The sequence below is a fragment of the Seriola aureovittata genome, chromosome 1 (assembly GCF_021018895.1).
Source record: "Seriola aureovittata isolate HTS-2021-v1 ecotype China chromosome 1, ASM2101889v1, whole genome shotgun sequence".
Taxonomy (NCBI): domain Eukaryota; kingdom Metazoa; phylum Chordata; class Actinopteri; order Carangiformes; family Carangidae; genus Seriola; species Seriola aureovittata.
The window spans coordinates 11,768,754-11,787,602 of record NC_079364.1 but is presented as its reverse complement, the minus strand read 5'-3'; the positions used below and the strand labels follow the sequence as shown (position 1 = coordinate 11,787,602).

At 38.5% G+C, this 18,849-nt stretch overlaps 2 protein-coding genes across 2 annotated transcripts in view; both read right to left on the bottom strand.

Moving 5' to 3' along the window:
- LOC130170758 (transmembrane protein 255B) overlaps positions 1-7,186 on the bottom strand; it is a 28,188-nt gene extending 21,002 nt beyond the window's left edge. The window contains exons 1-3 of the mRNA XM_056378364.1: positions 6,947-7,186; positions 5,023-5,165; positions 4,816-4,878 (exon numbers count right to left, since the gene is read on the bottom strand). Coding sequence (XP_056234339.1) covers positions 4,816-4,878; positions 5,023-5,165; positions 6,947-7,010 — 270 coding nt within the window. The 5' untranslated portion in view covers positions 7,011-7,186. The remainder of the gene's footprint in view (positions 1-4,815; positions 4,879-5,022; positions 5,166-6,946) is intronic.
- A 1,216-nt stretch (positions 7,187-8,402) lies between these two features.
- grk1a (G protein-coupled receptor kinase 1 a) lies at positions 8,403-18,682 on the bottom strand. Its single transcript, XM_056379684.1, has 7 exons — positions 16,190-18,682; positions 14,550-14,677; positions 13,652-13,809; positions 12,550-12,633; positions 11,210-11,334; positions 10,582-10,783; positions 8,403-9,104 (listed from the first exon to the last, which is right to left on the bottom strand). The coding sequence occupies exons 1-7, from the start codon at positions 16,889-16,891 to the stop codon at positions 8,812-8,814; spliced, it is 1,692 nt and encodes a 563-aa protein (XP_056235659.1). The 5' UTR covers positions 16,892-18,682; the 3' UTR covers positions 8,403-8,811.
- Positions 18,683-18,849: the final 167 nt, after the last annotated feature.

Here is an 18,849-nt window from a genome sequence, read left to right as displayed (position 1 = left end):
TAAACACCATTCAACCATGACAACAAATAGACACGAAACAAAGTCAACATAAATGTCTGTCAAGTCGAATCAATATTCTAGATGATCTATTTCTATACCAAAGAACAACAATCAGCCACTGTCTTAAACTGGAACATAACTTTTGTTAACCTGTTTTGTTGTTGGCGTCTTATCTCTATATTATTTGATTTTCATTTTCAGTGTGTTAATATTTCTGTTGAAAATTGTTTTTAATCATATTTTATATGGTATATTTTGCTAGCTGTCTCATATCTATATTTTTGTTTTTGTTTTCAATAACGCAGCACAGCTGTCGAATAAAATACCATTTTCATATTTAAATTCAGGCTCATTTGATGTGTCAGATTATTTGATTTTTGTGTCTTGTGGCCTTGTTCATCATTTTCTCTTGGTACGTTGTGCTAATGTGTTTGTTCTCATTGACTGATAAACTGTTTTTAAATTTTAGAGCTTGATTTATACTTTTTTGGCGAGATTTCCTTAAAAAATTCATTAAAATCGCATTAGTGCAACCTTTTTCATACCTGATAAGTATTATGTCCTTATTATTACTTGTGCAAATAAATTATTTTCTGTCTTATTAGATTGTCTGTGTCACCTGTAAAGTTTGAACCGTGTTAACCCTCGACTGATGTTGTCCACTTCAACAGGAGGGAGGGATAAAAGTTCATATCTGTATTAGATTTTCTCCAGTCTCACGTCAAACAGGAAACTTTCCTGTTTGGCAGCAGTAAGAACTTACCACTTCTATAACTGTTTACAGTTCAAATAACATCAAACCCTCCATCGGCAGCTGTATGGGGTCAGAAGAGCAAAGGGCTGTGAGATCCAGGAAGTAAGAGAAGCTTCAGAGCTCTCAGATGTCTCAGATGGCATTGTGGTACGGTTAGTTGTTCTTTAATGAGCGATCTCGCTCTGCCAGCAGGCGCTCTTGTTACAGCACAAAGCCTCAGACACGGGAGGGAAGACGACACCTGTGTGAGACTGAACATCATGCCACATGTGCCTCATAAGAGACACTGTAGACCAGCGCTAGTGTGGCAGTGATCACACCATTAAAGTTTAACACACAGAGCTGGGAGTGATGCCAGAGAGGCAGACAGATGCAGCCAAAGCTGGCTTACCAACCAATCAAAGAAGGCGACTACCCACTACCCTGGTTTCCTAAAAGCCTGAGGTTTACTCTACTCGTTTTTCTTCTACATAATTTCATGAATCGCAAATTTCTTAGAAATTTGCACCACAGAAGTACAACCTCCATCCTCTATATTATGGGCCTGGTCTTGAAGAGGAACTTTGTGTCAAAATCTAATTTTAAGATGTAAACTGTTATCCTGTTACTCATTTGTTTTAAAGTTGTGTTTCATCAAAGTAATAGTAATTACTAATGTCATAGAAAAGTGGAGGTTAGTGTGGTCATGGATAAAACAGGTAGTGATTGTCTTTGTCTGTGTCTTCTCTCTGTGTTCACACATTTACAGCCACACACACACACACACACACACACACACACACACACACAAACATTACATAAACCTGCTTGTTTAATATATTGAACCATGTCAGCTGTATAAACAAGACACTGCATCTTTCCACATGTGTGAACATCTCTGGGAAGGTTCTCTGTGTGGGCCGGATTAGATACAGTACACTGTAGCGTAACGTAAGACAAAGTGATCTGACCAGGCACACGACACCCTGGACACCACATGAAAAATTAACAACACACACACACACACACACACACACACACTGATATAACACTTCCATGGAGACAGGCGCAGGGACCATGCACAGGGAACGTCTTCTTTAATTGGGTGGGTAAAGATTGATTTGGACGAGTCTTTATAATTTGGGCAAGTTTGTGTATTATTAGGGCAGTTTCCACCTACAAAAATTTAGGCATGAGATAAGATACTGTGTGGGGTGAAAGGGACATGTGCAAGCAGGTGTTATGAAAACTGCATCAACAGTTCCAGCAGCACCAGTGGCGCAATTAAGTTACTTTAAAACATCTCGCGACCAGTTATTGGAAAAATCATCAGTGAGTAATTGAGCTATAACTCAGTCAAATCTGAACTTATCGACATATTTTTAGATTCAATTTGTCATAAACCTTTAAAAAGCATAGACAAAAGACACTCCTTATAACTGCAGAACCCCCTGAGAATCATCACGTTTTTAAGTTTCCATATGTATTAAAGTAATTAATTAATACTTGTCTGTAAATCACCTGGTATCTAGCAAATGAGAACTGTTAATAGTGAATTCTGTGTACTCCAACATGTAAACAAATATAGCCTGAAAAAAATGGAGCTCGGTTGTAGCCCACAGCTCACTCATTTAATCCATGGCAACCTTTCTTGTAAAAGTTTACATCTGTTCATACAAGAGGCGATTTTAAATGTCTTTGTCCTTGCTACTCTCAAATGCATCATAATGCGTCGGCTGATTTCAGACAGCCATAGAAAAAAACTTCTCAATGACTGTCAATTTTGCCAGCTAAAATGGCAAGCTAACGTAAGCTAGTTAAGATAACATTAGCTTCATGAGTTGGTAGAAAAAGCCACCAGCCGACTTTTTAATGCTTCCACTTAACTCATTTTGAAATGAGAACCGTGCTACGAGTCTTACATATGCACTTCTCGGCTGTATACATCCTCTTTTTGAATTGAAAAATTAAACATTCCTATAGGCCTTTTCAGACAATACAGTCATCAAGACACCTATAAGACTAAGCAAAATTAGACGTGTGCAACAAAACAATTATGACGGATTCAGGTACTCGTACTCTGGTTTCTGTGTCACTGGTGTCCTCTTCAAGGCACTTAACACAGTTAGTCTCATGTTGGGTTTGATATACTGTGAATGTGATACTGGTGATACGACTTAAATTACACAGAAGAACAATTTCAGCTTCTGGTTGCAACTGGCCCTTAAGTAGCGTTCGCATTGGTCGGCCACTTGACTGATCCAAACTGGTTGAGATCGGCTTTAAATGCTGATTGGGGGTCAGTTCAGCAGTTTTAAAGACTGGCTCTCTGATCAATAATCTTTTCAGACAGATCTTTGGCCTACCTCTGAGTGTCTCCTCTCTGGAGTCATTAACATGATTCTTTTTTGAACCCTGTGTTGTACAGAGAGGTATTTTGATGATATTATACCTGTGTCCCTGTCTGAAATAAAGGAGCCCTGTCAGCGACTGACCAATACTAATGCAATTTCTCCTCTTGTCACTGAAATCCAGAACCAATCACGTTCACTTTCCCCCAACCACAAATCCAGTCACGTACACTGACCTGGGCACAAGGACCAAGAACACATTATGCTGCCATCGAGTAATCGGATTTGCTTCTTGCTCATAATAGAGCAATTTCCTGTAAAACAGTTTAGCGAATTTGCAAAGTCTGTAACCTAATCCTGTAATTTATGGTGTATATATGTCCTGTTTTCCAGGAACAATGCCTCAGTTTTAGAGGATAAATATGATGAAGCTCAAAAATCTGACAGAAGTCACCTTGAAAGAGAGAGAGCAAACAGAAGGCTACAATATGAGTGAGATATTGCACGGTTAAAACTGTCACTGTCAAGCTGACCTCTTGGGTGCAGCAGAACAAGCTATGAACGCAACTCTTAGATATTATGACCTTTAAAAAGTTAATATGGTGAACTTGTTAGCCAAGAGTTGCCTGTTAGCGCATCCAGTAGATACTGAGCAACAGTGTCATTCTTTTGTCCTTGTGTTTTGGTCCATCTGGTAAATCTAAGTCCAGTATTTACTCTCCTTTTTTTATTCTCCTCTTTGGTGTTTGGTGGTAGGAAAATATATGCATGTATAGCTGCTAAATGCTCCACTAGCTAGATGCTAAATTAGTTTGCATTGTTGCAGCACATTACTGAATCCAACTGTCAATAGATGCCTCTCCATCCACCTGTTTTTCACTTTGTACACTAAAATACTTGAATAAAAACATGGGAATAAAAAAATCTAAATATAGCAACAACAAAAAAAAAAGAAAGAAAAAAAGAAAGAAAAAAAGAAAAGTTTTTATGCTTGGCTGAGGTGGAAAAGTTGGTGTATTGATAAAAATAAAATGGGGCCAAAGTGCAATGAAAACAGACTTTAGTGAATATATCATGGCATACATGAAGTATGTGTCTTAACCTTTTACTGAAGAGATGAAAACTAATATATGAAACATTCCCATCATTTTTTAGGTTGAGACTGGCACATTACATAATCTCATTGCACTGGTCATACATACTGTAGCTATAAACGTCTGGTTTATTTATCAGCGCACTGGGCTTTTGATGTGCAGGCGTAGTTAGCAACCAGATGTTTATAGTCTAAGTAAATATACCTTCAGGAAATTAGAAATACTGACCTGCATACATCATGCTGTATTTGGGAAACACTTTATGCCACTTTACCTACAGGAATTTACTTATCCATCTACATTTACCCATGTGCTTGCAGTGATCCGGTCAGGTCTACACATTTTGTCATCTATTCTATGTTATTCTATAAAACCACATCATTATAACCAAGGTTTAGATTTCTTTTTTCTTCTTCTTATTCCTCTTTAGCAAAAGAAATTTACCTACAGCTGGAGATGAACAAAACACCAACAATGCATGCAACAATATGACATTTCTTGAAGTCTGACGTACTAATTAAATCAAGTGGCGGGTTTCAGTGAAGGTGTTGAATGAATTGAATACATGAAATCATCATTATAATGTGATTATAAATGCATTATAACATTGACATGAGAGTCAGAGGAACAGACTCACCATGGGTCTGCGGTTTTCCACCAGGTGGATGCCAACAATGCCCAGAAACGCTCCGAAACTCAGCTGGAGGTACAAAGAGAGCAAAACAAGGAGAAACATTAGGTTTCAGATGAGGGAAGAAAAAAAACACAATGTCACAATCATAAGAGTGTTTGACTGGTTATTGAAAGTCAATTTTTAGTGAGACAAGAGGTGACTGTCACTCACTGTGATGCCAGGGTAATATCCAGCCACGGGCACATTGTCAGTGCGGGTGGCAGAGATGAGACCCACTGCCAGCACCAGCAGAGACAGAGCCAGCAGAGACACAGTCACCCACAGAGCCGATTTCCTCCGACGCAGGTACTGAACTGAGGACAAATGGGAGGAAGATGTGCGGTGAGAGGAAGACCTCTTTACCTTCATTACCACTAGTTCCCCTGGTTCTGAGCCCTCTGAATTACATGTCATCTTGAGCCTAATTCTGAAATCCAAACCCATCTGAAGACAACATGGACATATTGAAATAATTTTTCTGTCCTCTTCATTAATTCCTCTTTCAATTTTTTCCTGATATATGAGCAGTGATGGGAGACGTATTCAAATCATTTACTTGAGTAAAAGCACCAAGAACAACCAATATATTATTATATGTCATGCTCATAGCATGTAAGCAGCGTTAATGGTTGTAGCTAGCTAATTATACCTAGTTTATATACTGTTGGGTGGTTTGATTTAATGTATAAGACATCATATTTTGTATGCTTATGTCATCAGTGATATGCAGGATTTTTGATTTTTACACAGTAATAGTTTTTGTTTTGAAGCTCCAATCGATAAGGTGTGTGTGCAAGAACTTTGAACTAATTATTATACATTCTTAAAATCATAATCAGCAATGTAACTGTGGCTGTCAGATGAATATGGTGGAGTACAAAGTACAATATTTTTCTCAGGAAGTTAGAGGAGTAGAAGTGTAAAACTCAAATACTCAAAAAGTACTTTAAATACTTGAGTAAATCCTTCTACCTCTGGATCTGTGGGAAAAGCATTTTAAGTATTTCTAAGAAAAGCTTAACCACAATTTGTTTTTCGCTTTTCTAAAAGAAGAAACCAATTAGCCCTGTGTCTTTGCTTTGGAGGACCTTCTGCAGCCCTTTGCTCCCACATGTAAACATATAGAAATGTTTCTTGTGCACTGAACTTCCCTGGAGCAGCATTGAATAATAATAAGTAAGTAATAATAAGAACAACTTTTGGGTTGCCAGATTGTGGAATATCCTACTCTACCTCCACTTGTCTTTTTAGCTCCAAGGACTGTTTGACCACTTGTCTTCAGGAAAAGAGCTGCAGGATATGTTAATTTATAAACATCTTACTAGCATTTACCCTCATACTTACAAATACAGGCATGATGGATTATTGAAGAACCTTTTATCAGTGATGTCTTAACATTTATAAATACAGGTGACTGACTAACTTTTGCCAAATTGAGAAATCCAAGACTGTTTATTGTCATGGGCTACTAACATTTACAACTGCAAACCTGATGACTTGTCTGTGTTATTGCTGAATAGAAAGACACATCCATGATATTACCAGGACATTTTATTTAACCAGGGCACACTGATGCATGAGAGTCTTTATTTAACAAAATGTTTAATTCTTAACTTCAAAATGTAATAAAAACAGCTCTCACCATCAGCATTTCATATTTATTATTCTCTCTACATTTGAACTACTTTAAGTCATGCGTACAGATCAAAAGCTAGTAGAACTGGATGTAGAGGTAAATAAATGGTTATATCATAACACGTGTGCGGTGGATTTTGTCCAAGAGCCCTATTCCCAGAAGATACGTGTTGAAAGTAAGCCGGCAAAGTGACATGCTGGAGGAGGATTTTTCCCCAACCTGGCAACCCAGAAGTTGTTATTATTAATGGTTTATAACTGAGCTATTAATGATAAATCCATTAACTACAGCTTATAGACCATTCATAAATGGTGCCTTATGAGAAAGTGGTCAGGAAAACAAACATTCCTTCTGTGTTTAAATTAATTGAATGATATCAGTTAAAGATGCTGCTGTAACTCTGAGCCTCCTGTAGAGACTGGTTAAAAGATGCCGGGATGAAAGTTGACCAAACTGTACCTGTCGGATCCAGTATTTCTGTCGCTGTTTGCTGAGTTGTCTGCTGGGTCTCAGGCTGCTGCATTTCGCCTCAAGTCTGGATGAATCCGCTAAAATTAAAAAAATAAATGAGACCAGGCAGCTGGACCGATGCTACAAGCAGCGAGATAGATGGGTTTTTTGTTTTCTTATGATTCAAACATTTTTTTTTTGGATAAATAAGCGCACAATATCAGATAAAATTGAGCGCAGCTACTCTGAGCTCAGACTGGTTCAACTTTTCTTGAAACCTGAGTCAGACAGAGAGAGAGAGAGAGAGAGAGAGAGAGAGAGAGAGAGAGAGAGAGAGAGAGAGAGAGAGAGAGAGAGTGATAAATTATTAAATTACTTATCTAACATTAGGGTAATTGCTTAGATTTTTGGTTAATGTACTTACTAAATACTTACAGTGAAGTCAATAGTATATAATCAAAGTGTAGGTTTATTGAGTGGGTTATTTAAAAAAAAAATGGTCATGATGCTGCAGCGTTGATGTGGAAAATAACTAGTGATATGAGTCTACAGCGCCCTCCATCGGCCAAGGCTTTATAAACAAGCCATAAACACAGTTTACAGACTCATCAACATTTGCGGGATGTTTTTGGAAATTGATGCTCATCCTATTTTTCACTATCTGCACTGGGCTGCAACTAACGATGGACTTCATTATCAATTCATCTGCTGATAATTTTCTTGATTCATGGATTTATTATTTTGTCCATAAGACAGTGAAACATGTCCAGTAAAATTACCCACAGCTCAAGATGTGGCTTGTTTTATTCCAACTGCACTTTATGGCAAAGAAAAGCAGAAAATACTCACATTTGAGAAGCTGGAACCAGCATTTTCTGCTGATCAACTAATTAATTATTAATGTAGATTAGATTGATTTTAATAGTAAACAATTGTAATACAATTGTAGACATAATTTGTTCAATGATACCCACTGAGGAGTAAGAGTAAGACGTGTGTACTGCCACACATGCAACACAGATCATTTTAGTATGTCCTTATTTTGAATCCTGGCCGTTACTGAAAGTGGTGTTGTCTGTTTGTATTCGGCTTTATGACTCTATAACACACAGTATATATTGCTGCCTCTAGGAGGAAACTTGGCTGTAGGTGGAAGAGCTGGATGTGTAAATGTATGAGTCACACACAAAAGGTGATGATTTTATTGGCAAAATATTTATTTAGATTCATGAACATCTCTGCAGCAGCGGATCCAAGCTTATTTACACCTCTGAAGCTGCACAACAATTGAGAAGCAAAAAGTCGAAACACAGACAACACGTGTGTGTGTCACGTCACCGATATTTATTTGTCATATAAAATGCATGTGAGAGAGTTATAAACACGTGAGCGTCAGGGCTGGTGAAGACAGAGAGCCACTGTCAGCTCACACAGCAACCAAATAAATCCAGAGATCTGCACTATCTGGGCTTAAAATGCTCCTTTTACTTACATTTTATTCACACTGACACACACAGAAGAACTGATCATTCATTCCTTAAAAAATCAACAGTAGTACAATGTGAGAAACAGATAAGTATATAATGCGAGACAAAAGTGTGCCACACTAAAGAAAACACAGTATCAGTCCACATGAACTCAACATTTTACAGTAAAAAGTTGTTAAAGCATGAATTAAATGTAAAACTTTGGTTAGCATTGCAGGAAAAAACATTGAAAAAAAAAAGTGCATCGTTATTATCTATTAGAGCTGGTTCATCAATACCTTTCATTTCCTTTCCACCACTAACTGGAAATCTTGTAAGAAAAGTGCTGAAGAAATAAAGTTGGATTCATTGATTAATAAAAACAGTTCATGCAGTTCACGCAGCCTCTTACGACACGGTGCAGGTGGAGGACTTGGGCGGCTGCTCCAGGATGGACTCACGTCGCAGGTCGTCAGGCAAAGCGCCTTCCTGGCCCCAGACCGTGAGCTCACCGTAGATCCCCATCTCGATCATCTCCTCCTGCCAGGGGATGGAGATGTTCCCCGAGGCAAACTCATCAAAAAAATCTTTGTCCTTGTCTTCCAGCTGCACGCCTTTGACTGTGGAGAAGGCCCCGACGTCGCCAATGTCCTTGGCATACACCGTCTTAGAGTCTGGCACGAAAGGGGGTGGAAGGATCCCTGAGGAGACACAGCACAGGAAGATGCACATGTCAGGCACTGTGGTCTGGGAGTTTTCTTATTTTCCAGTCTTTTTTCCTGCCTTTTAAAACAATCTATCACAACAAAGACAGACAAGGTTGGATAAAAGTCCCAGTCTGTTTGCGTTTGACCATTGTGCATGTTTTAGCTCATCAGAGAGGCTCATTTGGCTTATTGAATTTATAGGACTTTTACGTTTGCTGCAGCAATTTGTAGAGTTTAATGTGGATTATTTAGTTTTTTCTTGCACTGTTCTGTGGTTCTTATCTTTTATAGCTTTTATGTTGTCTTGTGTTTCTTTTCTTAATGCCTTTAGTGTTTTGTGTATAGCACTTTTGAATTGCATTTTTGTGGAAAGGTGCTACACAAATAAACGTTCCTTTCCTTGATTTTATCAACTGTGAAGGAAGCAACTTCTCAGAAACACTTAATGGTTTATTGGAAGTGAAAGTCTGTTCTTTGCACATTGGGAAATTTTAGAGACAAGTTTAAAACATATTCTATATATAGTCTCCAAGATGACTGAATATTTGTCAGTGATATAACTACACTCACAAATGACCAGCCTCTAAAGAAGGTTGTGTCCCAAACACAGAAATTTCAAAATATTTCAAATAAAAAAAAAGACAAAACTACCACACAGACAGCCACAAAATAGTGTTAGAGAAATGAAAATAAGAAATGTCACATAACATTAAATATTTATTACTATAAGAGCAAAAATAAAGTTCAGAAAAACAACCGTAGTTATTATTTAAGAGTTAAAGATCCAACACTCAGCTAATCATCTGACTGTTCCAGTGTGTTTCTGATCAATTTGATCAAAAAAGAGAATAGACAGCGACACACTCATAAGCTGAAATAAAGCCACCTCTTTTTTAGATCTTTTCATTGCGAGCCAACACCAGCCAATCATCAATTAGTTTTTCGATGATCGATTTCAGTAGTCTGGCAACATCAGCAAACAAGCACACAACTGGTTAGACTCAAATGTTGCTAAATCCTGTTTGGTGCACAGAAAGATTGGATATCACCTTCTGCCAAAATCAAACTAGTGAGAAGGGCAAAAACAAAACAAAGAATATAGAAATTTCTCATGAGAAAAATAAAGTATTTGCTCAAAGTGAGAAGCTGATGGAGAAAATACATCATTAGGACCTGGATAAATATTAAAAACTGCTCATGAAGTGCAAAAATGGCTCTTCCATTAAATAACTATAAAAATAATTTATTGCAAAAAATCCATATCCAGCCCTTGTGGATGCACACTGGTTGAATAAAGCAGAGCCTCTTCCAGTAAGTCACTTAGTGTTTCTGCATTATTACAAATTATCAAAGAGAAAGAGAAAGAGAAAAAGAAGATGAAATTCTTAAAGATTAAACATGAACTTGGTATCAGTGCGTGTAGTAACTGGTAATGACTGAGGAAACATTGTTTTGTCTATCTGACACAGACCTGCGTTCAGTTTCCTCCAGTTGATCTCGCTGAAGAAGGGGTGTGCCCTGAGGTCATCACAGGACCCGTTCTTGAAGCCGAGCCGCTTGTCGACCTCTTTGCACAGCAGACCTTCACAGATGGACCGGGCGTTCTCACTGAACTTCTCTGGGTAAGTTACAGATTCGTTCAGAATCCGCTTCTTCACCACCTTGTTCTCCACCTTCAGACAGAACACAGAAACTCCCATTTAAAACCGGCACATGTCGTATTAGTGAAAGCTCCAGGCCATGCAGGTCAATCCAGGCTAGGCTACAATACCACTTTAAATCCTCTATAAAGTAGATATATATATAATGATGTATATAGGTAGCAAGACTAATGTGTAAATATGTAATAAAATTCAACCATTTAAAGTTAAATGCGGGATCAGGGCTTCATATTTCACAGTAGTGTCAGCATCAGGCCACAGGTAGGTGATGTTGAGCTATAAAATCCTACAGGACTGTTAATGTATTATCACACAGGCTTAATAAAAGCATGTTTAAAAATCACATGGCAGAGGGAGGTCAGAGATGAGGGGATTGTGAAGAAAGAGGACCCAAATAAACCATGCTTAAAGCACACAGTGAATTTAATTTGAATTTACCTTCTCTCCTCGGCTCCTAAAAGGTCCCTTGGCAGCCAGAAACTCATACAGAGTGACCCCCAGAGTGAAATAATCTACAGAGTAGTCGTACTCCTCTCCTTTCAGCAGCTCTGGAGCCATGAAACCTGCAGGAAAGAGAAAACAGGTCATGACCTTTCAGTTGAGGATGAGACAAAGAGGATCAATTTATTAAATGTTGTTTTTTAATCTGTGTGATTTTTGCCTGATGGAAGTCTGAGGACCGAAATGCTGTCTTAACAGATTCAGTGCAAGTGATGGACAGTGTGGGACTACTATTTTGCTGCGTGTATAATTGTGGAATGTAAAGACCATAAATTCCCAGAAATATTATAAATGACAGGACCACAGTAACCTCACTAACAGCTATGGCCCTGTTAGCAACAAGATGAAAATACCACCTACATGTTACTGTATCAATAGTTGAACACATAAGGAAGTATGTTTTGCTCCCAACAATAAAAGTAAAATGACTTTAAATACCTCTACTACTCAAAAATAATTAGTTTTCATTATAGTTGATCTACATGTAATATCATATTGTATGAGTTGATACACCTCAAACTACATCATAGAGCTAATAACCAATATTATCTACAAAAATAGACTGCTGCTCTTGAAAAATCCTTAATTACAATGTGTTTCTCTTTAGAATAAATAAGATAAAACTTTAGTATATACTGTGTTTATACTACCTATTAAAGCTGATATAAGATGATAACTGCTCCTATCTGTTTCGTACTGCTTTTACCTCTTTATGCCTTTATTTGTTTAATTCTTTTAATCTCAGTCTGTTGCTTTATATTGTTTTAGTGCCTAGACCCCCTTCTTATAACTTCTATCCCCTTTAATTGCTTACATCATTTTACATCTTACGGTCCTACTGGTCTCAATTTATGTTGTTGGGTTCTTGTGTTGCTTTGGTTGCTTGGGTTCTTGTGGGTTTATATGTTGCTGTTGTTGTTTGGGTGTTTCTGCCATTGTTCACTTGTATGTTGTAATTTAATGTCAAAGCACTTTGTAAACCCTTGTTTTTAAAGGTGGTATATAAATACATTTAAAAAAACAAATTAAAAAAAATTATAAAGTAGCAGCACAGTTTCATTTCAGCCATTCAGGTAACACTGGTTACTAAGGTAACGGCAGCTGCAGAATAGGCCATACAGTAAACACTGCAGCATGCTTGTTGATTCATTACAGAGGGAGAAAGATAAACGCTGTAGATCTGTGGGTTTTGTGGGTGTGGGCCTTGTTCACAGATCCTGCTATAAGAACTACAACAAGGTAAAAGTCAGTTTGGTGATTATTATTTTCAACTGTACCTGGAGTCCCAGCATAGCCCTTGATTTTGAACTGATCTTCGGCGAGCTCCACGGCCAGACCAAGGTCAGAGATACGGACGTTACCTGTGAGAACAAACACCAGGGCAATGTCAAGAGCTGTGCACGTCACAGATACGAATGTTGACCAGCACTCTACGTCTCTGACTCATGAACCTGTAGTAAAGTGATAACTCAAAAATGTCCTTGTGCTAGACGTAAGACAAACTGTGTACAGTAAGTGTGAAGTGTGTGCAAGTGTTTCAGTGTGTTTATACAAACCGGCATGTGCGCGTGTGTCTTTTGACCTCAGGAGGCCAAGAATAAGAGATATTTTTAAAGTCAAGGTGAGGGACTATAATTTCATTATAGTAAAAGAAATTGGTATATCTTGTTTCTAGGTTGAGGGAAGGGTTATATTCAATTGTTTTAAAGGGATAGTTCCTCATATTAGGAAATGTGCTTATTCATTCTCTTGCATGTCTGTATGTTAAGTATGAAGCTGGAGTCAGGACACAGTTGGCTTAGCACAAAGGCTGGAAGCAGGTAACAGCTAGCCTAGCTCTGTTCACTACTCCTCAAAGTCACCCAGTAAAACCACAACTTGTCATTTTAACTCTTGGATTTCTGTCTGAATTAAACAAAAGAGATATAACGTGTTAACTATAGTGAGCTAAACCTTTTAAGGTGCTTGTGTTGCCTCTGGAAAGAGCCATGCTCACTGTTTCCCCCTGCTTCTAGTGTTTATACTAACGTTAAGCAAAGCTAATCCTCTCCTGGCTGCAGAGTGGTTTCCTATCTTCCCATCTAACTAACTCTCTCTAACTCTAAGAAAGCAAAAAAGAAAACGTCCTAAAATGGCAAACTAATGTTTTAATTAAATATTCTAATGGTCCAAATATCAGTAGCTACACAATAATTCCCTAGTGAACCAAGATGAACCAAAATGGTTGCTTGAATGCATCTAAATGGGGAAATGAGCATCTGCAGAGTTAGATTACCTCAGTTTGACAGTCATATCAGTTACCAACAACACAATGACTGTGAGAAACCTAGAGGGAGCATTTAAAACTACATCTTTCTTTCTTGTAGACGAGTGTCCGACCTTGATTATCCAGCAGCACATTCTCTGGCTTTAGGTCTCTGTAGATGATCCTCTTCTGGTGGAGGTGCTCCATGCCCTCTATGATCTGAGCAGCATAGTAACAGGAACGCGGCTCATCAAACCCAGGGTTGTTTTCATCCACGTTATAAATGTGATACCTGGTGGCATAATGAGAGAGGACGCACGGCCATGTAAGGAAACACATACAATGCACACATTTCTTTTATAAACACAATTTCCCTTTCTAAAGAGACAAATGCAGTATACTCATGTAGCATTCTATATACTGTATGCAGTGATTAATTGATTTGTCAATTGGAAGACATATAATCAATAGCTATTTTGATAATTAATTAATCATTTCTGTTTGTTTTTTTCACTTGTTCCAGCTTCTCAAGTGGGAGGACTTGATGCTTTTCTTTGCCATATATGATAATAAACTGAATATCTTTGGGTTGTGGATTGTTAAAGTTACTGTTACTGTATAAATTATGTTTTATTTGGCTGTGGCATTTTATAACAGACATTTATCACTATTTTCTGACATTATAATTAATTGATTAATCAAAATAATCAAAAGATAAATCGATAATGAGTATAATCATTTCAATACAATATATGTGGGGAAACATCAGGAAATATGCACTATGAATCATTGATCCCATTTTCCACAATTTTTTAATCACACTAAAGCCAAATAATTATCAGATCTAAATTTCAATGCATAATATCCCTGCAGTACATAAAAACATTGGTTCATAATGTTGGATTGCAACATTAGATCCCTTGGATGTAGGATCAAAGGGTGAGATTGAAATATGAGGCTAAAATAAATTTAAAAAACATTAGTAGATGTTGTGGTCAGGATCTAATTGAGTGAGAGTGAATGAGATCTTACCTCAGGTCTCCCCCGTTCATGATGGTCATGACGAGACACAATTCTGTTTTCGATTGGAAGGCGTACCCCAAAGAGACAATGAACCTGCTGTGAACTCGAGCCAGGATCCTCTTCTCCACCATCGCCCCCTACAGGACAGGAAGGGACAGCAGATATGAGTAGAAATTTAAAACAAATAGTCTTGTTTGTACACATGCATCATTTGTGCATTTGTTCTAAGTTATCAAATAAACAGGGCTAAGTAATTCAGTTGGACTACATGGTGGTTATATATCGTCTTAATTAACTCTTTCTTTTAATGTCCTCACTATTGAAGCTCAAAGAGTCATAGAACAGCGTTGTCAGGCTTTGGCTTGAGCATTAAAACAGGAGTAGTGTACAGAGAAGGCATCATGATGGTGGAAAGCTCTGACATCTGACACTTCAGAGATGGCTGCACAACAGTATTTCAGTCATGGCTTAACATCAAATCAAGGAAATACTTCTCCACTATAAATGATTGCTTTTGAATGTACAGTTTCAGAGCACCTTTTAGATAATGTTGCATTAAAATCTACAAAAACAAAAAACTACCAAATAAAATAACTACCCGCTTATACAACAGCCTGTGATTTACAGTGTAACTTTGTTATATGAACCAGGTAGTAAAAAAACAGTCACTGGTTCCTAATGATACTTACAGGTGAAGAAAACAAGAAGGTTAACAACTGTGCATTTTAGATGAAAGCAGAAATAAATTATTCTCTAACTATTTTTGAAAATACTGGGTACCTACAGGGTACAGTACTGGGAAACAAAACTGAAGTTTTGGAAAATTGGTGTTAACAACTTATTGTTTCTTATTGTGTAATTAAAGAGTAGAGAGGGGATGACAGTTGATAAATGTAGTTAATAAATAAGCAAAAAGGTATAAGAATATAAACTCAATAAATTCTAGTTTTCTAATTAAATAATACAGATTATTCATGTTTGACCCACCTACATCTATATCTGATTAATAAAAACATTTTACCCTCAGATGGTAATAAAAGCCTTTCACAGCTGTGTACTTGACAAAGTTACATTTGTTTTCGGCTCCAGCATACCTGTTATGAGCTGCTGCACTGCCGCACCAACCGTTTTTAAGCTTGTTTTTCTCCTAATCAATAGTCATATGCAGAGCTAACCAGCATTACTTTGACTGTATTGCACTGTATTGACTTTGATCACCCTGGTGTAGCAATATCAGCATCAAAAATTACAGGCACCTTATATATGTTTTGGGGACTGAGCAGAAGATTAGAAAAACTACTCCAGAGCCGCTCCATTTATAAACATGGTAGGATTGGCACTTTATAAGGAGATCAAAATGTTCCAATGCTCAGGGCACTAATCATATAAGCCAAAGGTGCCTAACGTCGTCTGCAAGGCTCCATCTAGTTACTGACGGTTGTTTAGAGAGGATTATTAAACAGACACTGTGTATTAAAGATAAATTAGACCATAACTCATGTTTCCAAATTTCAACCACTGCACAAACTGCAATGTATACCAGCCCTGAGTAATACTCTTGTGCAGCTAGATCCATAATCTGCTTCTGCAAAACTCTCTCCCTTTCTCTAATGAGAAAGGACTTGTTATGATCAGTGTAGGCTTCTTACCTCATAACCTTTTCTCTTCTTCAGCCTCTTCTTGTTGAGCTTTTTGCAGGCGTACAGTTTCCCCGTGGCCTTCATCTGACAGGCAGACACTTCCCCAAAACCCCCTTTCCCCAACACACGAAAATCCAAGAACCAGTCCTCTCCCATGGGCTGCATCTCCAGCCACTTCCACTGCAGAAACCTTTTCAGATACATACTCTCCAGGAAGAAGGTGTAGGGCACTTCCTTGAGAAAGTCCATCACACAGTCCGTGATCTCACTGAAGAGCTCATCCCCGGCCTCTTGGTGTTTCTCTTTGACGTTTGTGATGCTGTTTTCTGGCAGGAAGGGGCAGAAATACTTGGCGTCAGGTTCCATGTACCGGGACAAGATCTTGCTTGCTTTCTTCACACGATCCTCATCCTCAGCCATGTTGTACTCCTCAATGTCCTTCCACAGGCGGCAGGGACCTTTATACTCTTTGTTGGAGTCTAGGAACTCCTGGAACAGACGTTTGCCGATGGGCTGCTCCACACAAACCGTCTGGAAGCCCAGGTCTAAAGTCTCCCGCAGACCCTCACACACTGTGATGTGAGGCAGCTTCAGGCGCGAGTGGTACTTCTTGTCCCGATTGGAGGCTGGGTTGGCAGTGCCATCAACGCTCCCTCTGGCTGAGATGTAAGCGGAATTGGCCACCACTGTTGTCAGGCCACCAATATCCATGGTGAAACAGTGGAAGAGTTAGGAGGAGGGACGGAGAAATGTTAGAGCTGCAGCAAAACCTACAGAGAAAAGGTGTTACAGGGATGAAGAAATGGAAGTGGGCGACTGGAAATGAGTGCAGAGAAGAGGAGATCGCATGCAAACAGAAGATGGAGGTAGCAGAGAAGCAGATGAGAAATGCCTGAAAACCAGATAAGACCGAGATGTGATATGGATTTCTTCTTCCTCAAGTGATTCAGAGGCAGAGTGTATCATACATATGACCATCTGCTCGCTGCACAGAGCCACGGAGAGCTCAGTGTTTCCCTCAATGAGGCTATCACTCGAAGTCCCTTCTCTTCCTCTAACACACATGCAGACACACATACAGATCTACCTGACTCATCACCTTTCCACAAGGGGATTTATCCACTCTGTAACTCTGTAATGCTTTATCCTGAGCTGACCCATGTGCACGATGTAGATGAGGAGGAAGGAAAACAGAGAGTGAAACGAATACACATGATGGAGCAGAGAGACAGGAAATGAGAGTGAGAAGGAGAGAGGAAGAGGAGGGATAGATGTGGTATGCATGTAGTGGGCTGGTAATGTTGAGAGAGAGAGAAAGTGGCACAATAGCCACTGTTACAGAGAGAAATGAGAGAAAAGACAAGTGTTCACTCCTCTGGTCTTGCTTTGCTCATTTGAAATGTCATCCATTTCATAAAACTCAAAACCTGTAATGAGTCAAACAACAAAGGTGACTAGAGAATTTCTTCTTCTTTTGGATACAAGAGTTCTGCCTTTATTGTGTTTTCCTCTTATAATTGCCTGTAACACTGTGAGGTAACTACAGTTTTTAGCCATGCTAGCATGTTACTTTCTCATTGAACTGTAATAACTTTGGTCTAAATTTTAGTCCAATACTTTGGTTTATGATCAATAATCCTGTAAAACTAGTGTCCCATCAGCCTCAGCTGGACTCCATGTTTACTGCTAATTAGTTAATGTTGGCATGCTAACAGCTAAATAAGATGGTGAACATGATCAACATTATGCCTGCTAAACATCAACATCAGCATTTAAAAGCACCTATGCATTTAAACTCCACAGAGCTGCTAGCATTGTTTAGAGGGAACAGCTTTACAAAAAGATACACAGAGCACTGACAATGGTATAGATAAGGTTAAGAAGCAGTGGTCTGGGGCGTCCCGATCCAATCTCAGCTCTCTAACATTTACAATATAATAAAGGTAAAATGGAGAAAATTAACTCTTATTGCTATAAGAAAGGGAATTAATCAATTTGTTTAGTCATTAGTATGCTAACATTTGCTAATTAGAACTATCCACGAAGTAAAGCTGAGGTGGATGGGTGTCTTGCAGGTATTTTGGCATAATCCAAAGAACTGGACAAACTGATTTTGATTTGATCGTAATCTGATGATTTCACTAAACATTCATGTCCCCCACTAAGACAATAAGTCCATTGGGGGTCATGAATGTACGTGCACAATTTCTCAGCAGTCCATCAACAGTTGAGCCATTCTGCTACCTTTTAATAAACGTGCAGAATATGAAGTGCTTCCAGCTTATTTGAGGATTTAATGCATTTCTTCATTTTAAGTTTATTTGGTTTTCGACTGGTTGGTTGGACAAAACAAGACATTTTTTCTGGGGACTTGATGAGCATTTCTTTTTCACACTTCCTGGGATAACATTGATTTAACCTGCAAGGCCCAAAGAATCAAACAGATACAGGCTTTAGTTGATTTTTCATTGCGCTGCCTGACTGTTCAAGGTGATCCTGAGGTCTCTCCAAGGAGTAAAGGACGTTGTTGGCGAAGAAGGAAGTTCATCTGTTCTGATGCTGGTCCACCTCAGCTTCCCTACCCACTGCATGCCCGCCTTATCATGGTCTTATAAATAGTGAATAAGAGATAACACACATCACACTCTGGAGCGACATCCAGGGAGTGT

Coding starts and splice junctions, on each gene's coding strand:
- grk1a (XM_056379684.1), bottom strand. CDS start 16,891: ATGGATATTGGTGGCCTGACAACAGTGGTGGCCAATTCCGCTTACATC. Junction 14,678..16,189: donor AGAAGAGAAAAGGTTATGAG/GTAAGAAGCCTA, acceptor CCTGTCCTGTAG/GGGGCGATGGTGGAGAAGAG. Junction 13,810..14,549: donor ATGAACGGGGGAGACCTGAG/GTAAGATCTCAT, acceptor TTATGCCACCAG/GTATCACATTTATAACGTGG.